We start from the raw sequence: 19,914 nt of genomic DNA on the forward strand, positions 1-19,914 counted from the left end.
GTGGGATTTAAACTCTGGAAAAGTGGGAACCAGGCTCTGCAAAAGCCTCTCCACATCCTGCTGCCTGGATGTGCCACGGAGAAATCCCTGAGTGGATGGGGAGGGTGAGAATCTGTGCTGAACCCAGGGACTTTGGGAGGGTTCTGGGGGGAACACAATGATGATGATGATGATAATAATAATAATAGTAATAATAATAATTTCTTGCCTATTTTCACCATGTTAACTGTCGGGAATAACGACCCAAGGAAGGGAAAACCCCAGTCCCTGGGGATTTGGGAGCCATTTGACAACCCCAAAATTCCTGTCACCCCCTTGGGCTGGCAAAGCTCCTCAGCCCCCCCCCATCCCCACAAAGCCCCCCAGACCCCCCCCAAGGTCCCTCCCACCCCCCCCTAAATACCGCCAGAGCCCCCCCCAAGCCCCACAAGGCCCCCCGCCCCCCCCCACCACTGGACCCCTCAGACCCCCCCCTGAGGTCCCTCAGCCCCCCAACCCCCCACGAGGCCCCCTGTGACCCCCCCAAACCTTCACAAGGCTCCTCTGACTCCCTCAGACCCCCCAACTCATCAAGAGACCCCTCAGCCCCCCCAAGGAGACCCTCAGCCCTCCCCCCACACCCCCTCACGAGACCCCTCGGCCCGGCCCCAACAGCGACTCCCCCGCCTCCTCCCGCCCTCCGGGCCGATCCCGGAGACGTCGGGGGGGTGTCCGGGGGGTGTCCCGAGGGGTGTCCCGCACTCACCGGGGGGTTCCGGGGGTGTCCCGGGGGGTCTCTCTTTTTGCCCCCCCCCTTCTCCTCCTCCCGCGATCGCTCCGCGCGGGGGCCACGGCCCGGCAGAGCCCCCACCGCGCGACAGCCAATCAGCGCGCGGCCCCCGCCCCGCCGGCCAATCACCCTGCACCCGCGGGGAGAGCTCCACCAATGGCAGCGCGGGGAGGCCCCTTTAGTCCCGCCCTCCATCGCCGTTCCGCAGCTAAGCCCCGCCCTCCCCGCGAGAGGGGCGTGACTAACCCCACAGACAACCAATCAGATTCCTGGATCTTTTGATCACGCCCATAATGGGCGGGGCGAAGAGCGCCGAACGTGGACGGAAACAGGCGGAAATGCCCGAATGGGGGGGGTCGCTGTGGGGAGGGGATCTGGGATCGGGAGATGCGGGTTCGAGTCCCGCCTCGACACAACGAGGGACGGCCGGGGTGAGGGGACAGGGGAGTGTCGTGTTTGTCACAGTGTCACCCCCCCCACCGCCCGCCGCGGCCCCGCCAGCTCTTCGTAGGCCTCCTGCAGCTCGATGAAGCGCCGCTCGGCCTCCCGCGCGCGGTGCCGGTTGTGGTCCGGGTGCCAGAGCTTGACGAGCTCCCGGTAGCTCCGCTGAACGTCCTCGGCCGAGCAGCCCCCGCGGAGCCCCAGGACCTGCGGGGTGCACAGGGCAGGGCGGTGGGGACGGTGGAGGGGGAGCCCAAAGCGGGGGTGTGGCCCCCCCGAAGTGTGGGAGCGGCCGAACCACTTGGACCCCCCATTCCAGCTTCCCCCACCCCGTGGACCCCCCGTCCCAGCCTCTCATATCTCACAGCCCCCCCATCCCAGCATCCCCCATCCCACAGACCCCCATCCCACCCCCTCCACCCCACAGACCCCCATCGCAGCCCCTCCTACCCCATAGACCCCCAGCACATCATCCCCTGCCCCATGGACCCCCCAGCAGAGCATCCCCACAATCCCCCACCCCACAGCCCCCCACCCCACAGCCCCCACAGCCCCCCATCCCAACATCCTCCGCCCCACAGACCCCCCACCCCCCCCCCGCCTCCGCTCGTCCCCCCCCGCGTCCCCCTCACCTCCAGCGCCCGCCGCCTCCTCTCGTTCGCTCCGCTCCCCGCGCCCCCCCGACCCCCCTCGGGGGCCCCCCCGACGACCCCCAGCCCCTCGAGCAGCGCCCACCCCGCGCGGAGGGGCAGGACCCCCACCCTGAGGGGCAGCGCCAGGACGGTGCCCGCGCCCCCCAGGGCCCCGCTGACCCCCCCCCAGGCCAGGGGGGCCCCGAAAGCCGCGACCCCCAGCCCCAGGTGGCACAGCCGGGCCGACAGCGGGGGCGGGGGGTCCCGGGGGGGTTCGAACCGGCGGTGCCACGCGGCCACCGCGGTGGTCGCCAGGCTGGTGGGCAACAGCCCGCCCTGGAAGAGGAGGGAGGAGAGGAAGGCGGCGACCAGGACGCGGGGGCGGTCGGTTCCTTGGTCGCCCACCGAGGCCACCAGCAGCACCCCCAGCGCCACGGCCAGCGGGGGGGGCACCCACGGGACCCCCAGCGCGGCCACCAGCCCGAAATACGCCCCCACCAGCAGCTGCCCCGCCACGCGCGGGGGGCTAAGGGTGGGCACGGCCCCACTTTGGGGGGGTCGGGAGGGGCCGTTGGCGGTCGCCACCCAACCCGGGAGGTGCCACAGGTCCCAGAGCCACCCAGCACCGAAGCCCCCCAGGGTGAGGATCCAGAGCAGGGCGTGGCGGTCGCGGCCCAGGTACAGGTGGTGCAGCCCCAGGAGCCCCCCGAGCGCCCACAGCCCCAGGGCCACCACGAGGCTCTTGGCCATGGGGGGGGGGGGCTCGGGGGGGTGGGTCCGGGGGGCCCTGGGGGGGGCCCCGGGGGTGGGGGGGGGGGGGGGGGGGGGGGGGGTGAGAGTCAGGGACCCCCGGTCATGCCGGTGTCCCCCCCCATGTCAGGGACCTCCAGGGAGCTGCTGGTGCACCCGGGACCCCCTGAGCCCATCCCGGACCCTGTGAGCCCACCCAGGACACCCCGAGCCCACCCAGCACCCTGTGAGCCCACCCGGGACCCTGTGAGGCCCCCCGGCCCCCCGTGAGCCCCCCCGGGCCCCCCTGCCCCACCTGTCCCCGCGCTGCCGTCGCCGCGTCACCCCCAGACTTTGCCCCGGGCAAAGGGCACCGCGGGGGGGGCACCGCACACGGGGGGACCTGTGGGGGCCTGGAGCCCCCCCCAGACCTCCACAGCCCCAGATCCCCCTCCCACCACCTCTCCCACCGCCCCGAATCCCCTCTCAGGGGTGCCCAGGGGGGCTGCGACACCCCCCCCCCCCGGATCGCTACTGCCCTGAGGTTTGGGGGTCCATCACCCCCTCTCGCCGCTGCCCGAATGGGGACCCCCAGACTCCCCGTTTTTGTGGGTTTTGGGTGTGCGTTGTCCCCCACCGCTGCTGCCCTGAGGTTTGGGGGCTCATCCCCCCCATCGCCGCTGCCCGAACGAGCCTCCCCAGCCCCCCCCCATTGTTTTGGGGGTACCTCCCCCCTGCTCTCTGCTGTCCCTCCGGTTTCGGCAGAGCTGGAGCTCCCCCCGGTGCCCCCCCGTGCCGTGGCCGGGGGGGGGGCCGCTGTAGCCCCCCCATCTCGCTGCCGTCAGGGCTGACGGGCCCTCCCCGCTGCCCACCCTCGCCTCGCTGCCTCCCTGACAGCGGCTCCCGCGGGACCCCCGCCCACGCTCCGCTGCCCCCCGGCCCCGACAGCCCCAAACAGGGGGGTCCAGGCCCCCCCCCGCGGCCCATTTGGGGGGGTCCAGCCCCCGCCAGCACCACTGGGGGGGTCACCGCAGCCTGGGCAGCCCCCAGACCCCTCAGTGTTCCCCCCCCTCGGTGCGGGGGGGGGTCTCTCTGACATCCCGATCGATCCCTTTAAATATCTGGATTTAAAAATGTCAAATTTGCCTCGAGTCGATGGGGAGGAGGGGGGCTGAACCCCCCCCCGGCGGCATCAACTGCTCTCGGAGCCCTCCAGCACCCCCGGGGGGTGCAGAGGAGCCCTGGGGGGTCTCGGGGCACTGGGGGGGGTTAAGGGGGTCCCCAACCCTCCCCTCCCCTCCCCAGCGCCGTTTTGGGTGTAATTGATGCCATTGATCGACCACGGCCACCGACGGGGGGCATCGATTTGGGGGAAGTTTGCTGGGAATTGGAGCATCTGTCACTGCCCGGGCACGGGGGGACACCGGGGACACGGGGGGGGGGCGACAGGGGGGGGCACGCACGGGGAACACGGTGGGAGATAGGGGAGGACATGGAGGGGACACGTGGGGACACGACACGGGGGCACATGGAGGGACATGTGACCCCCAACCCACACAGACACACACGTGTGCTCACACACACGTCACACACACATCTGTGTGCTCTCACACACACGTCACACACACATGTGCTCTCACACACACGTGTCACACACACATCTGTGTGCTCTCACACACACGTGCTCACACACACATATCACACACACACACATATAAACGCCCATCCCCGTTCCCGTCCCCTCCCACCCCCTCCCCGGTGCCCCCCCCCGGCCCGGGGGTCCCCGCGGGCTCGTCCATCACCGCCAGCGCCGCGGGCCCGGAATTGGGGGAATTTTGCCTGGATTAGGCGCGAGGCGCATTAATCCATTAGAAATGTCAGCGCGCGGCCCCGCTAATTGTCTCATTTAAATGTCTATTTGTCAGCGCCCGGCTCAGGTGGGCATGAGGCGCATCGCAATGAGCCCCCCCGGCCCCCCCCGGCCCGGCGGGGAGGGGGCAGTGAGGACGGAGATGGGGGTCCGGCGGGCCCCCCCCACTGCCGAGCTGGGTTTGTGCTCCGACATCTCCTGAATCCCTGATAAATGTCGCTTGTCCAGAGAATCGAAGCCGGCCCGACCTGTCCGTCCATCTCCTGCCGGGGGGGAGGGACAAGGGGGGGGCACGAAATCCCCCCGCCCCGGGGATCCCCGCGCAGCCCCTTCCCCCCGGGACGGGCCTGGGACCCCACGGCTCGTCACGGTGGGGGCAAAGTGGGGGGGTCGTGGTGGGGTGGGGGCTCGGCACTATCCCGGGGGGCACAGGGGGAGCTCAGGGTGTCGGGGCACAGGGGGAGCTCAGGGTGTCGATGAGACCCGCCAGCACCGCTGTGGGGCGGGGGCTCAGCACCATCCGGGGGGGGCACACGGGGAGTTTGGGGTGCAGATAAGACACCCCCCCCAGCACCGCTCAGCCCTGGGGCGATGCAGCTGCTCCAGGGGGGGGACCCCCACCCCATCCCATCCCATCCCACCCCATCTCATCCAATCCCATCCCATCCCATCCCATCCCATCCCCGAGCCCTTCACTGCCCGGGGGGGGCCTGGCACAGCCCCCTGACTTCCCCCGGCCCTAATAAACAGCACTCGCTAATGAGCTGGGGTGGAGGCGGGGGGGGTTCTGCTGAGGGTGCCCGGGGGGTGCCAGGGCAGGGAAGGGGGCTGCAGTGAGGGCTTGGAGGGCACACTGGGGTGCGGGTGACAGCGGGGACTCCCCAGCGCTGTGACTCCCCCCCCAGCCCCGCGACAGCTCCAGGACCACCCCCCCGTGTGTGTGTGTGTCCCCGCCGCTGGTTCATTGTGGCCTCAAGGACAATTTTCCTCCAATTCGGGCCGTTTGTCCCCGACCCGCCCCGGGCCCCCCCCGTGGCCGCCCCCATCCCATCCATATCCATTCTCACGGGGGTCCCCTCGATCCGTTCCCCCCCGGGGACAGCGGGGTGACACCCCCGGGCACGGGGGACGCTTCAGCACCGTGTACTGGGCGGCACTGGGCGGCACTGGACGTGCCCCCCCCTGAGCCGGGGGGTCCTGGGGGGCCGCGGAGGCAGCTGGTGACCGTGGGGTTGTGTCAGAGCGGCGGGGGGGGGACAGGGGGGGGCCGGCGGGGACACGGGGACGTGGTGTCATGAATTTATTCATGTGCTGCGGCCAAATCCGGCCCCGCCGCCCCCCCCCCCGCTCAGCCTCCCCGGCTCAGCCCCCCACAGCCTGGGGGGGGCCTGGGTCCGTGTCCTCATCCGGGGGGGGGGTCCGGGGCGGGTCCTGGGCCCTGTCTGGGCTCAGCAGAATGGGGAAACTGAGGCAGGGATATGAGGGACCCCAAAGGTGGGGCTGAGCCCCCCAAGCCTAGTTTTACCAGCTGCAGACTCAGCCCAGGAGGGATTCAGGATCTGACTGTGACTGAGCCCCCCCCAAACCCAGCGTAACCAGCTCCAGGCTCAGCCCAGGGGGGGATTTAGGCAGGATTTGGCCGTGAACCCCCCACCCCTCCACCTCCCCCGCTCTCACCGCTGCCCCCCAGCCTCGCCTCCCCCGCCAGGACCCCCGGGGACCCCCAATGTCCTCTCATGTCCCCGTCACCTCCCAGCCCTGCTAATTAGCGCCCGGGCTTCCCCTCGCCGCCGTCTTAATTAATTCACTGTTGCTGCTCATTAAGCTCAGCCCGCGCGGGGGTCGAGGCTCCGCCGTGTCCCCGAGGTGGGGGGGGACACACGGGGTGGCATCGACGCCCCCAGACCCTCCCCTCTGGCCCCCCTGCGCCGTAATTTGTTGCACAAACACGGCGGTGTCGGGGCCGCATCGATCGCGGGCAGCGCGGCCGTAAATCCGCGGCCGATCCGCGGCCGATGATGGATCGCGGGGATCGGAGGGATCCGAGACCTTTGGAAGCGCCGGGAGAGGGAGAACGGACCCGATAAATCACCCACGGGGGGAGGGCGGGGGGAGCGGAGCCCACCTGTGTGACCCCTGAGTGGGGATGGACACGGATGTGCTGGGGACGGATGTGGGATGGACACAGGGATGTGAGATGGACACACAGACACATGGGTGGACACATGGGTATGGGATGGACACAAGGATGTGGGATGGACACGCGGATACATGGGATGGACATAAACACACAGGGATGTGGGATGAACACAGGGATGTGGGATGGGCACACAGACATATGGGATGGACGCAGGGGTGTGGGATGGACACAGACGCATGAGATGAACACGGTGTAGGATGGATACAGGGATGTGGGATGGGCACACGGATACATAAGATGGATACAGGGATGTGGGATGGGCACACGGATACATAAGATGGACACAGGGATGTGGGATGGACACACAGACACATGGGATGGACATAAACACACAGGGATGTGGGATGGACACAGGGACATGAGATGGACATAAACACACAGACGTGGGATGGACACACACACATGGGATGGACACAGAGATGTGGGATGGACACATGGACATGGGATGGACACAAACAGGATATAGAGGGAATGGACACAGAACACACGGACACAGAACACACGGACACAGAGGACACACATGCACACACAAACGCAGCAGGCTCACACTCACATGCACTGAGCATGAACACACACAGAGCACACACAGAGCACACGCACACACACACACAGCACACACACACACACAGAGCACACACACACAGAGCACACACGCAGAGCACACACAGAGCACACACACACACACACAGAGCACACACACAGAGCACACACGCAGAGCACACACAGCACACACACACACACAGAGCGCACCCCCCCACACACACCTGTGCACACACCTCCACACCCCCCCAGCTTCTGTCTGTGGGGGTCCCACTGTGACACTGCACAGACACACACGCCCCCCCCCCCAGGCCCCCCCCCCCCCCCCCGGCTTCATGCATTTACCCCCCCCATCCCACCCCTCCATCCCACCTCCCCAATCTGTCCCCCCTGGGGGCCCCTTGGTGGCGGGGGCGGGAATGAGGCCCCCAGGACGGTGCTGGGGAGGGCCCGTGAGCCCCCCACCCCGACACGGAGCTCCCCACGCGTTTGGACCCCAAAGGGACCCCAAAAACTGCCCCGCGGCTGCCTGCATGGGGCTGACCCCCACCGGGGGAGGGTCCCTGTGCATGGGGGGGGGTTCCTGTTCCCCCTGTGCCCCCCGCATCCTCCCTTCCCCGCTCTCCCCCGCCCAGGACTGTGCACACTCAACCCCCCCTTGCACACTCACCCTCCTGCGGGTCCCCCCCGCCCCCGGCCGCCTCCCCGCCCCCGCCGTGCCCGGAGCCGTCGAGCGGGGCGGGCGGAGCGGGGCCGTGCGGGGCGGGTGCGGTGCGGGCGGCGGCACCGGCGGCAGGTACCGGAGAGGGGGGGATTGGTGGGGGGGGGTGGTGTTCCACCGAGGGCCCAGGGCCGCGGGTCCCCCAAGAGGGGCGCGGAGGGGGCCCAGAGAACCGCCCCGGGTGGTGCTGCCCAGCCGCTCCCGGGGCAAGGGGGTCCCGCTCCCGGGGGTCCCGCTCCCGGGAGTCTCATTCGCGGGGGTCTCATTCCCAGGGGTCCCGGTCCCGGGGGTCCCTCTCACGGACAACTTGGGGAGAAGTTGCCCCGCGCGCCGTGGCGAATCCTCCCCGGCTCTATTTCGGTTCCATCCTGGCTTCGGTCGCGGGTCCTTCCCGGCTCCATCCCGGCTCCATCCCGGTTCCATCCCGGCTCGTTCCCGGCTCCGCTCCCGGGTCCTTCCCAGCTCCATCCCGGCTCCGGTTACATCACCAGCTCCAACACCGGCTCCGGTCCCGGCTGCTGCTGCAGGAGCTCCGCTCTCCGCTCCCGGCTCCGCTCCGGTACCATCGTCGGCTCCGGCTTCATTCCCTTCAGCAGCGCCGGTCCCGGCTCCACCCGCAGCTCCAGCCCCGCTCCCGGTCCCAGCGTCAGGAACAGCCACAGCCCCGCTCCCGGTCCCATCTCCGGCTCCCCCCGCAGCTCCGCTCCCGGCCCCGTCCCCAGCCCCATTCCTAGTCCCATCCCTGCTCCCGATCCGTCCTCGGCCCCATCTCAGCTCTCGGTCTCATCCCCGCTCTTGATCCCATCCTCGGCCCCATCCCTGCCCTCAGTCCCATCCCTGCCTCCACCCGCAGCTCCAGCCCCGGCCTCGGCTGCTGTCCCCATCCCCATCCCCATCCCTGTCCCCATCCATATCCCTGTCATCATCCATATCCTTGTTCCCATCTCCAGCCCCATCTGAGCCCCGTTTCTGTCCCCATCCCCATTCCTGTCCCCATTTCCAGCCCCGTTTCTGTCCCCATCCCTGTCCCCATCCCCGCCCTCTTCCCCACCCCCAGCCCCGTTTCTGTCCCCATCCCTGTCCCCATCCTTATCCCCATCCCTGCCTCTATTCCCATCCCCAATCCCACTCCCATCCCCTCCTCCCCCGCCCTCCCCGTGCCCTGATTGCCCCGGGGGCGTCCCCTGCGCGCCCCCCGCTATCGCCACCATCGCCCCCAAGGGCGAGCAGGACCTGCTGGCCGTGGCCGCGTCCCGGCTGCGGCGGCGGCGGCGGGTGGCCGGGGTGGCCGCGGGCGTGGCGATGGTGCTGGTGCTGTTGGTGGCCATCCCGCTGCTCGTGCACAGCTCCAAGGCGGCCGCGCACTACGAGATGCTGGGGAGCTGCCGCATGGTCTGCGACCCCTACCCCGAGCCGCCCCCCCCGGCCTCCCCGCAGCCCCCCCCGGGCCGCCGGGGCCGCGCCGGAGCGCGGGGACCCCCCGGACCCCCCGGCCCGCGGGGGCCCCCGGGCGAGCCGGGCCGGCCGGGCCTGCCGGGACCCCCGGGGCCGGGACCCGGGGGGTACATCCCGTCCTTCTACAGCCCCAAAATCGCCTTCTACGCGGGGCTGCGGAAGCCCCACGAGGGCTACGAGGTGCTGCGGTTCGACGACGTGGTGACCAACGTGGGCAACTACTACGAGCCCTCCAGCGGCAAGTTCACGTGCCCCCTGCCCGGCATCTACTTCTTCACCTACCACGTCCTCATGCGCGGCGGGGACGGCACCAGCATGTGGGCAGACCTCATGAAAAACGGGCAGGTAACGCGGGGAGAGACCCCCGGGCCCACCCCTGCCCTCTGCCGGCCCCATGTCTCTCCGTATGCTCCCCCTCCATCCCGGTTTTCCCCATCCAGGTTTTCCCCATGCCGGTTTCCCCACCCAACTTGTGGTGCCTCGGTTTCCTTGTTTACACCCGTCCTGGTTTTTTGTTTACACCCGTCCCGTATTTCCTGGTTTGGTTTTCCTTAATTTTAGCTCTCCTGGCCTGGTTCTCTCCCATTCCTGATTCCCCATCCCGGTTCTACTCCCCCCCAAAATCCTCACATCCCATTTCCCCCATCCAATCCATGCTCCTCAATTTCCATCCTCTCCCCCCAAAATTTCCATTCTCTCCCCCTCCATTCCCGATTCCCCACCCCCAGCCCACTCCCCTCCAAATCCCCACATCCCGTTTCCCCCATCCAATTCCCATACACTCCCCCCATTCCCGATTCCCCATCCCTGGTTCCTCCCTCCCGAGTCCCCACGTTCCATTTCCCCCATGCAATCCCACCCCCAGTTCCTATCCTGCTTCCCCCCTCCCTGATTCCCCATCCGCACTTCTGCTGCCCCTCAGATCCTCACGTCCCATTTTCTCCATCCAATTCTCCCCAATTCCCTCTTCCTCTCGCTCCCAATTCCCCATCCCCAGTTCCTACCTCCCCCGGATCCCACATTCCCCCATCCAATACCCCCCAATTCCCATCTCGATTTTCTCCTACTCCTGATTCCCCATCCCCAGTTCCTTCCCCCTTCCCACATCCCATTTCCACCATCCACTTCTCCCCCAATATCTGTCCTTTCCCCCACATTCCTGATTCCCCATCCCCAGTTCCTCCCACCCCAGAATCCACATCCCATTTCCTCCATCCCATTTCCCTCATCTAATCCCACCCCAATTTCCATCTTCTTCCCGCATTCCCAATTCCCCATCTCCAGTTCCTCCCTCCCAAGTCCCACATCCCATTTTCTCCATCCAACCCCCCCAGTTCCCACCCTCTCCCCCCCCTCCATCTGCTCCCACCCTGTTCCCCCTCTGGTACCACGGGGGGAGTGACACCCCCCCATCCCTCCTCAGCCTTGGTGCCACAACCTCCCCATTCCTGGGAGTCCTGCCATAGGGGCCAGGGGGCCACAATCCCCTGGGAATGATGGGCTTGGAACTGGTGGGAAATTGGGGGGGGCTGTAGGAGATCACCGGAACACCCCCAGCACAGGGGGTCAGTGGGCTGTGCCCCCTTGGCCACTCCCTTTGTTTGCTCCCGAATGGCCTCACCCCAGGACTCTTCCCATCCTTTTATTCCGGGAAAAACAAGGATCGATCCAAGGTGGTCGATGTCCCCCCAGGATGCCCCCCCAAACCGAGCTGTCCCCATGTCCCCCTGGGGCATCCCTGGTCCGAGGAGGGGCTGCACAGGGGCCTGGCAGGGTCCCGTGCTCCTGGTCACTGTTCTTGGAGCCTGCCCTGGGTGGGGGGGGTCTCCCTATCACCCTGTGGGACCCCCGGGGTGCCCCTGTTATCCTGTGGGATCCCGGTGGTGCGGGAGGGGCTCTACCCAGATGTTCCCAGGTGTCTCCAGGTGTCCTCCTCGGTTACACTCGTGGCCCGGGGGGGACATCGGCTCTGCCCCATCCGGACACCGTGACCTTGAGCACCCCGTGGGGGTCCCGAGCACCTCATCGCCCATTCCCTCGTGGATGGGGGGTGGTCCCTGACCCCCGTGCCCCCCCCAAGGTCCGTGCCAGCGCCATCGCGCAGGACGCGGATCAGAACTACGACTACGCGAGTAACAGCGTCATCCTGCACCTGGACGTGGGCGACGAGGTGTTCGTGAAGCTCGATGGGGGCAAAGTGCACGGGGGCAACACCAACAAGTACAGCACCTTCTCTGGCTTCATCATCTACCCCGACTGACCTCCCCGGGACGGGGAAGGGGCTCGGGACGCTGGGACGGGGTTCCGCCCCCCCGCTGCTGTCCCCACACCACGACCTGCAGTCCCCGCTCATAAACCCCATAAAACCACCCCAAAACCACCCCAAAAATATCCCCAAGTCCAGCACCTTCTCTGGCTTCATCATCTACCCTGCCTGACCCCGCCTCGTGACGTGGGGAGGGGGCTCAGGGAGCTGGGATGGGGATCATGCCACCCCACCCCTCGCAGTGCCCGCCTGTAAAAAGCATCATAACGCCCCGAAAATACCTCCAAACCGCCACCCCCCCCCGCATGCCGCCACCCCCGAGGGGGAAGGGGGGCCCAGTGTTGTCACCCCACCCCTGGGATACCCCTGGGACACCCCCGGGCCCCGCGTGTGGTCTGTCCCCCCCCCCGCCCCAATAAAATGCTCTGGGTTTGGAGCTGCGGCTTCTGATTTGGAGAGGGGGAGGGAGTGTCTGGGGACGGGGGGGGACACCTGGGGGCAGGGGGGACCCCCAGGGGAGTCCAGGGGACACGTGGGGACACTTGAGAACACCTGGAGACAGAGGGATACCTGGGGGCAGGGAGGACACCTGGGGACACCTGGGAATAGAGGGGACACCTGGGGACACCTGGAAACAGAGGGGAACCCCAGGGTGGTCTGCGGGACACATGGGGACACCTGGGGATGCCCCCTTACGGTGACCACGCCCCATCACAATGACCACACCTCCTTTGCTGTGACCACGCCCCTCACACCACTGACCCCCCTGCGCTCCCACCGCCCTCCCCTCTATGCGCGTGCGCACCCGTGCCTCGCTATTGGCGTAAAAACCACATCTCCCGTGATGCCCCACGCGGAGGGCGGGCCCGGGGGCGGGGCCGAGCGCTGATTGGCCGTCGCGGAGATTCGAACGCGCGCGCGGCGCGAGGTGCCCCCTGGTGGCCGAAAAGGAGCGGCCGCGGAACGTGAGCGGAGGTTTGGGGGGTCCTGGGGGGCAGATCGGGGGGGGCTGCGGGAGATCGCGGGGGCTGCGGGAGATCGGGGGGTCAGGGGGGCCAGGGGGGCCGGGGAAGGTGGCTGGGGGGGGAGGGGGTCGGTGAGGAGGAACCAGAGGGCAAAGAGGGGGGGAAAAGGCCTGAGGGCAGCGGGGGGCGGGGCGTTGGGTTATCCTGAGGGGAGATCGGAGGTCCTGGGACCCCCTCAGAGGGCTGAGGGTCCCGGGGGTCCTGGGGAGGCGGGCTGTGAGAGGGAAGGGACAAAAGGGGGGCGGGGGGAAAGGCCTGAGGGGCTGCAAAAATGGGAGGGATTTTGAGGGATTTTGAGAGGGCCTGAAGGGGAAGTTCGGGGGCCTGATATTGGGGCTGGGGGCCTGAGGATGTGGGGCCTGGGGGGGGCTGTGAGTTTTGGGGGTTTGTGAGCTCGGGGGCGGCTGTGAGGGTCCCACACCTTCCCCTGCCTCCCCCAGCCCCACATCACTTTGGAAGCCCCTTGGAAACACCCCAGGATGGATGGGAAGGAGAAGTGGGACGACATCGAGGAGAGGCTGGAGAAGCTGAGGGTGAGCTGGAGGTCCCTCCCTGGGGAGGGGGCTCTGGGCTGCAGGCTGAGTCCTTTTTTTCCCAGGAAAACCTCTGGATCCTGCTGGGGGACTCTTGGGGGGTCTCTGACCTGGGATATGGGGTCTTCACTCCCTTATTCCCAGGAAACCCTCTGGATCTCACTGGGACCCACCAGCTGTGGGTGAGCTGAGGGACTCTCAGGGGGATCCTCAGGAGGCTCTGGGCTGGGTTTGTGGGGTCTGACTCCCTCATTTCCCCAGAAAAGGACATTCAGAGGGGCTCTGGATCCCTCTGGCAAACCCCCTGGCTGACTCTGGGCTGGGGACTGGGGGTCTGAGTCGCTCTTTTCCCCAGGAAATGACCCTCGGGGGGCTCAGGGCTGGGTTCTAGGGGTCTTGACTCCCTCATCCCGGGGTCTGAGTCCCTGTCTCCCCCCAGGAATCCCTGCGGATCCCCCCGGGAGTGCCCCCCCCATCCCGGCAGCGACGGCTCCAGACGTGTGACCGCGTGCTCCGATCGTGTGTGGAGCAGCTGGGCCTGGGGGGGGCCTGGCCCTCCCCTCGTGGCCCTGGCCCAGGAGGCTGCCAGGGGCTACCTCAGCGTGGTCCCAAACCCCCCGGGCCTGTACTTGGAGAAGATCCTCTTCCACTTGCTCAGGAACGCCGTGAATTCCTGCCGGAGCACCGGGAATTCCTGCTGGGCTGCGGCTGAGCTGCTGCGGGAGCGACTCCGAGCCTACACCCCCCTCCAGGACCCCCCCAAGGACTTCACCACTGTCACCTACAACACCTTCTGTGTCCTCTGGAAAGGGGCAGCGGCCCTGGCAGGGCCTGACCGGCCTCGGGAAGAGGGAAGATCCCTGTTTTCTGCCCAGATCCGTGCCCTGCGCTTTCTGCTGCTGCTGGAGCGGGACGGGGGGTCTCTTCCCCCTCTGCAGCCCCCCTTCTTCACCTCCCAGACAGCCCAAAAGGCAGCAGCAGCCTCTGCCCTCTACGAGGCCGAGAGGGCTCCCTGCCCTGTGTTCCTGGCCCGGCAGCTCCGGGAATTCCTCCTGGAGACTCTCCGGGATGAAGCCCCAAATCCTCCCGGGATCCAACACTCCCTGTGCTTCCTGGAGCTCACCCTGGAGTGCTCCAGGCACCTCTGCAGGGCTGGCAGGTTCCACGAAGCCCTGGAGGCCCTGGAGGAGGCCAAGGCATTCCTGGGGCGCTCCAGGGAGGATTTGGGGGCCCCCCTGGCGCTGCTGGAGGCCGGGATCCAGCTGGGAAAGGGGAGGTCCCCCCCCAGGGCCCCTGCTGTCCCAGGCAGCTGCAGCACTGAGTGGGGAGGGCTCAGAGAGGACCCTCAGGGTGCTGCTGGAGGGGGCCCGGTTTGTGACAGCCCAGCTCGGGGAGGGGACGAGGAGGAGTCGGGAGCTGCCCTTCAGCCTCGAGGACCTGCCCGGGCTCTGCGCCTTCACCGAGGGGCATTGCTGGGCCCTGCAGCGGCTGCTCGGCAGGGTGAGGGACTGGGGGGGGCTGGGAGCAGGTCTGGGGGCAGCTGTGGGGGGATGTAACCCTGTTTTGGGGTTGGGGTTCACTTTGTGTGAACCCTCTGTGTCCCTCTCCGGTGTTTGTGTTGCCAGGAGCAGCTCCAGGAGCTCCTGAACCCCCAAATCCCACTTCCCTCCTTCCCTGCCCTTCCCAGGTCCATCCCAGCAGCTCCCAGAGATCTTGCAGCTCCTGATCCCCATTTTTCCCATTCCCAGGTCCATGCCTGTCCCCATTCCCAGCTCCTGGAGCTCCTGCCCTCCCTGAACCCCTCTTCCCCCCTCCAGGTGCCCCCCGATGCCCTCAAGCAGCAGGTGACAGTGAAGCAACTCCTGTTCCGGAGCCTCCAGCTCTTCTCCAACACCATCCACGACACCTTCCAGGGCTCCCAGGTACCCCCAGGATGGACCCCCAGGACCCTTGGGGTTGGAAGGGGGACTTCAGTGGCCCCGAGGGGGTTCTGGGAGTGCTGGAATCTTCTCCCTTTGTTGGTGAGGTTGGAAAGGGGAGTTTGGGGTGCTCAGGATAAGACCCTTGGGGTGCTGGAAGCACCTTGGGGTTGGAAGAGGGGGTTGGAGGTGCCCTGAGAGGGTTCTGGAAGCTTCTCCCCTCCTTAGTGGGGTTGGAAGGGGGGCTTGAGCCACCCTGGGGGATTTCTGGGAGTCCTGGAGGCTTCTCCCCTTGGTGGGGTTGGAAGGGGGGGCTCAAGGTGCCCTGGGGGTGGTTCTTTGGGGGCTGTAGAAGTGACCCCCTTGCTGACCCCCCTGTCCCTCCAGCCCTCAGGGTGGCTGGGGCTGGCCCAGGTGAGCAGGAGCTGCACCCGAAGCGTGACCTGGATGGTGGAGGCTCTGGGGGGGGCTCCCCGAGACCGACAGGGCCAAGTTCCTCGATGTCACCGGTCAGTGCCACCAAGGGGGAGCCCTTGTCCCTGACCTGGGGGGTCTCAGTCCCCTTGTGGGGGGGGAGGGGGCTCTCTCAGTGACTTTGGGGGTCCCTCTCCCCACAGCCTCGTGCACCTTCAAGTTGGGCTTCGCCTTCCAGAGCCGGAACTTTCTGGAGGAGGCCGGAACCATCTGCGAGCCCTTCTGCAGGGGGGTGGGGGAACTGGGGGGCTACGGCTGCCCTGACATCCCCCCAGAGAGGGTATGGGGGGCTGGGAATGGGGAGGGGGACAGTGGAGGGGTTTGGTCCTGGAATAGCCCCTGTTCCCAGCTCTGAGCAATTCCCTTGTCCTGGGTGGGACAGGATGGTCTCAGTGAAGGGAGAGAGGATGGGACCAGCTTTTCCTCCTGAAATAACCCCAAATCCCAGCCCTTCCCTTGTTCCAGGGTGGGAAGGCAGACATGAGATTATCCCAGCGAGGGGAGGAGCTGAGAGGATAGGAATGGCTTAGCCTCTGGAACAGCCCCAATTCCCATGTTCCCTTCTCCCAGGTGGGGACGGACACAGGGATGATACTGGGATTCCTACCAGTGACGGGAGGACTGGTTTTCTTCCTGGAACAATCCCAATTCCCACCTCCCAACCCTTCCCTTGGCCCAGGGCAGGTTAAGGGGGATACAGAAGCCCTGGAATTCCCTCCCCACACACCTATTCTCTCCCTGTCCTCCCACAGTTCCACAAGTGTTTCCGGATGCAGGTGGAGAGCTGGAAGCGCCTGGGGCGGCCAGAGCGGGCTCTGGGCTCGGTGACCACGTGGCTCCTGGCCCTGGCCCAGCCTGGGGGGGGTTCTGAAGGCCCAGCCGGGGGGGGCTCCTGCACGAGCCCGTGGGACTCTGGGCCAGGATCAAATCAGAGGCGGCCAAACAGGGCCAGGAGGAGCTGCGGCTGCGGTGAGGGGGAACTGGGGGACTGGGAGGGACTGTGGTGGGGACTGGGAGCTGCTGAGAGTGTGGGGAGGCCCTGCAATGGATTTCCCAGAGGATGCCCCATCCCTGGCAGTGTCCCAGGCCAGGCTGGAGCCGCCTGGGATAGTGAAGTTCCCAAGGCAGAGGGTGGGATGGGATGAGCTTTAATGTCCCTCCCAACCCACTCCATGAATCCATGAAAACAACGGGATTTCTTCCCCCAGAACCCTCAGAGACTCCCTGGAAGGCCATTCCCTGGACAGGGCCACCTTGGTGTCCCTCCTGCTGGCCGAGCTCCAGGCTTACAAGTGCCTGAAGTGGGACACGGGGCCGGAGCGTTACAACGTCCTGTGTGACCTCCTGGAGCTCTGCCCCGAGGACCCCGGGGGGGCTCCTCCCGAGGGCTCTGGGGCTCCTGGAGCTGGCCCAGGTCCTGTGCTACCACAGCTTCGCCCCCCACACCGACTGGTGGGTGCCCTGGGACCACCCCCACCCCAAATGCCCCCCCGGGAGTGGTGGAGGCACTGGAGGGTTTTGGGTTTGGGGTTTTGGGGAGAGGGTTGGTGGGTCTGGGGTGGGGGAGGGTATTGGAGGGGGGGAAGGGTTTTTTTGGGACCCTGGTGGGGTGGGAAGAGCTTTTCCAGGCCCATTTTGTTGAGTGTCCATCTGGGAACAGGTTTTTTGGGATCCCCTGTCCCTGTTTGAGGTCTCAGCCCTGTGGTGTTCCTCTCCCTCTCCTGTGGATCTCCAGAGGTTTTGGGGGCTGTTCCTGATCCCCCTGTGGATCACCAGGGATTTTAGGAGGGTTTCCTGACCCCTCTTCCTGGCAGCTCCGCACTGGACGCAATCCGGGAGGCCCTGAGGCTGCTGGAAAAGGTGCCCCAGAATTCCCAGAACCGGGATCAGCTCCTGGATGAGAAGGCCCAGGCCCTGCTCTGGCTCCACATCTGCACCCTTGAGGCCCACATGGAAAAGGTTTTGTGGATCAAGGGCTCAAAGGGGCTGTTTTTTCCCAGGATTTTGGAAAATCCCGGAGGTCTGGGTGTGTCCTGGACCCATCCAGAGCCTCCTGTGGTGTCCCAAATTCCCAGGGCATGGAGAGGGAGCAGAGGGGGAGGACCCAGGGCAGCAGGAACCTGGAGGAGTTTGAGCCCAACGACCTGAATGCCGAAGGAAGGGCGGGAGAGGAGCTGGATCCGCAGGATGGGATCAGCTGCACCCTGGACACCGACAGGGGTGAGGGGGCTGGGGGACCAGGAGGGGGTTTTCTGGGACCCTGGAGGGGTGGGAAGAGCTTTTCTTTTGGGAAGAGCCAGGTGTCAGCCTGGGAATCCTCCTTTTGGCCCTGCCTGGCTCTGTCCAAGCTCTCTTAGCCCCTTGGTGTCCCCTCAGCTCTGACCAAAAGCCTGGACGAAGCCTTTTCCCTATGGAAGCAGCTCGTGGAATCCCCTGGAATTCCCTGTGTTCGGAGCCTGGAACAAACCGTGACCTCCCTGCACCTCCTGGCCACCCTCTACAAGCTCCTGGCCAAGGTGAGACCCCCAGGACCACCGGGAGACCCCCCAGGAGGTGGCTTTGGGGTGTAACCAGTGGATTTTGTGCTTCCCAGCCCATCCAAGCCCTGGAGAGTTTCCTGCTGCTCCGCTCCTTGTGCCGGAGCCTCAGTGACACTCCCGGCGCTGCCTGGGCCTTGTCCCACCTCACCCGCCTGCTCCTGCAGCTGGAATGTCCCACTCATGCCCAGGTGAGCCTGGAACGACCCTCTGGAATGGTTTAGTTGATCCCTGAGGTCCTGGTGTTCATCCCGGTGTGGCATTCCCAGGTTTTTCTGGAGGAGCTGGAGTGTATCCCACAGGAATTCCCAGCAGCTCCTCCAACATCCTGGGAATGACCAGGTCAGGATTAGGATAATCCCTGAGGTCCTGGTGTTCATCCCAGTGTGGCATTCTCAGGTTTTCCTGGAAGAGCTGGAGTCCATCCTGAGGGAATTCCCAGGTGGAGATGAATCCCAGCAGCTCCTGCAACATTCCTGCCTCCTGCTCCGGAGCCACCTGTGCTGTGTCAGCCAAAAAGTAAAGCCAAAAGGGCTCCTTTTTACCCCAAAAGTTGTGGGAAGAGGGAGTTTGAGGGGTGCAGAGACCCCCCAAAAGTAGGACAGGAGGGAATTATGGATGTGGAGGACCCATGCAATCCCTGAATCCCGATTTTTTCCTAGGTGGAGGAGGGGCTGTCCCTGCTCCTGCAGGTTCTCCAGAGCCCCCTGGCCCAAAAGGCCACCAAGGGCTGGTACCTGCTCCAGGCCCAGGGGCTCCAGGTGGTGGCCACATACCTGGGAATGGCCCCTGCACACCTGGATCCAGAGCTCCGGCACCGGCTGCACCGGAAAGGTGGGACTGGCAGGGTGGGAGTCACCCCTGGGGGGAATTGGAGGGGTGGGGAGGGGGGATGGAGGGTCCTAGAGGGGGGACACAGGGAGAGGGGAGGAGGGTCCCAGGAGTCTCTGGGGGGATGGAGGGTCCTGGAAAGGTTTAAACTCTGGGATTTTGAGGATGATGAGGAGGAATGGCAGGAGTTTGAGGGTGAGGAAGGAAGGATGGAGGGGGTTTGAGGATAAGGAGGAAGGGGGAGTTGGGGGATGAGGAGGAAAGTTCGATTTGAAGAGGAAGAAGAGGGTTTGGTGTGAGGAGGAGGGAATTTGGAAGAGGGAATTTTGGGGGTGTCTCCATGCTGGGGGGGGCTAGGAAGGGCTTTCCTTGGTGCTGACCCCCCTCCCAAACCCCCCCAGGCTGGAAGACCCCCAAGGTGGCCCTGATGGAGGTCCAGAAGCTCCTTCGCAGTGTCATCATCTTCCTCCTGGGCTTTGACATCCTGGGGGGCTCCCGGAGCAACGAGGGGGCAGAGCAGTTCCAGGACTATGGTAAGAGGGGAGGGGGGACCCTCTGGAATGGGGTAGGATCCCTGGAAAGGATTGGGAGCCTCTGGAATGAGTTGGGTTCCTTGGGAGGGGTCAGGACCCTCTGCAGTGAGTTGGGCTCCTCCAGGGACGACCTGAAGCCTCTGGAACAGCTCAGGCTTCCCCTGGGCCGGATCCATCCCCTCCCTTCTGCCCCCGTGCCCCCTCAGGTGCCAACGTGGTGCTGAAGTGGGAGGTGCTGGGGGAGGCCCTGTGGTGCTGTGAGCGCCTGGTGACGCTGCTGGGCCGGGCCGAGGTGCTGTGCCGGGCCAGGGCCTTCTGCGGGGAGGCCCTCAGGCTGTCCGGGCTCCTGCAGGGCACACGGTGGTGAGCTGGATCCCTGGGGCTGGGAACGGGATCCTTGGGGTTGGGGTTGGGATCAGGAATGAGATCCTTGGGGTTG

At 66.2% G+C, this 19,914-nt stretch overlaps 4 protein-coding genes across 4 annotated transcripts in view; 2 read left to right on the forward strand and 2 right to left on the reverse strand.

Moving 5' to 3' along the window:
- SPATS2 (spermatogenesis associated serine rich 2) overlaps window positions 1-926 on the reverse strand; it is a 22,884-nt gene extending 21,958 nt beyond the window's left edge. The window contains 1 exon segment of the mRNA XM_027705535.1: window positions 746-926. The gene's annotated coding sequence lies outside the window, so the exon portion shown is untranslated.
- A 104-nt stretch (window positions 927-1,030) lies between these two features.
- Window positions 1,031-2,900, reverse strand: DNAJC22 (DnaJ heat shock protein family (Hsp40) member C22). The gene is made up of 2 exons (XM_027705542.1): window positions 1,843-2,900; window positions 1,031-1,417 (listed from the first exon to the last, which is right to left on the reverse strand). Exons 1-2 carry the CDS (start codon window positions 2,590-2,592, stop codon window positions 1,229-1,231), a joined length of 939 nt encoding a protein of 312 aa, XP_027561343.1. The 5' UTR covers window positions 2,593-2,900; the 3' UTR covers window positions 1,031-1,228.
- Window positions 2,901-9,204: 6,304 nt separating this feature from the next.
- C1QL4 (complement C1q like 4) lies at window positions 9,205-11,968 on the forward strand. Its single transcript, XM_027705526.1, has 2 exons — window positions 9,205-9,702; window positions 11,438-11,968. Exons 1-2 carry the CDS (start codon window positions 9,205-9,207, stop codon window positions 11,615-11,617), a joined length of 678 nt encoding a protein of 225 aa, XP_027561327.1. The 3' UTR covers window positions 11,618-11,968.
- Window positions 11,969-13,127: 1,159 nt separating this feature from the next.
- ESPL1 (extra spindle pole bodies like 1, separase) overlaps window positions 13,128-19,914 on the forward strand; it is a 14,630-nt gene continuing 7,843 nt past the window's right edge. The window contains 20 exon segments of the mRNA XM_027705532.1: window positions 13,128-13,181; window positions 13,326-13,363; window positions 13,621-14,463; window positions 14,465-14,681; window positions 14,999-15,103; window positions 15,488-15,562; window positions 15,564-15,609; window positions 15,718-15,854; window positions 16,327-16,422; window positions 16,425-16,543; window positions 16,783-16,939; window positions 16,941-17,026; window positions 17,389-17,533; window positions 17,650-17,794; window positions 17,951-18,090; window positions 18,168-18,302; window positions 18,511-18,630; window positions 18,774-18,945; window positions 19,344-19,475; window positions 19,682-19,838. Coding sequence (XP_027561333.1) covers window positions 13,128-13,181; window positions 13,326-13,363; window positions 13,621-14,463; window positions 14,465-14,681; window positions 14,999-15,103; window positions 15,488-15,562; window positions 15,564-15,609; window positions 15,718-15,854; window positions 16,327-16,422; window positions 16,425-16,543; window positions 16,783-16,939; window positions 16,941-17,026; window positions 17,389-17,533; window positions 17,650-17,794; window positions 17,951-18,090; window positions 18,168-18,302; window positions 18,511-18,630; window positions 18,774-18,945; window positions 19,344-19,475; window positions 19,682-19,838 — 3,119 coding nt within the window.

This window comes from Neopelma chrysocephalum, unplaced genomic scaffold, assembly GCF_003984885.1.
Source record: "Neopelma chrysocephalum unplaced genomic scaffold, ASM398488v2 Primary Assembly neopelma1_338, whole genome shotgun sequence".
NCBI classification, from domain to species: domain Eukaryota; kingdom Metazoa; phylum Chordata; class Aves; order Passeriformes; family Pipridae; genus Neopelma; species Neopelma chrysocephalum.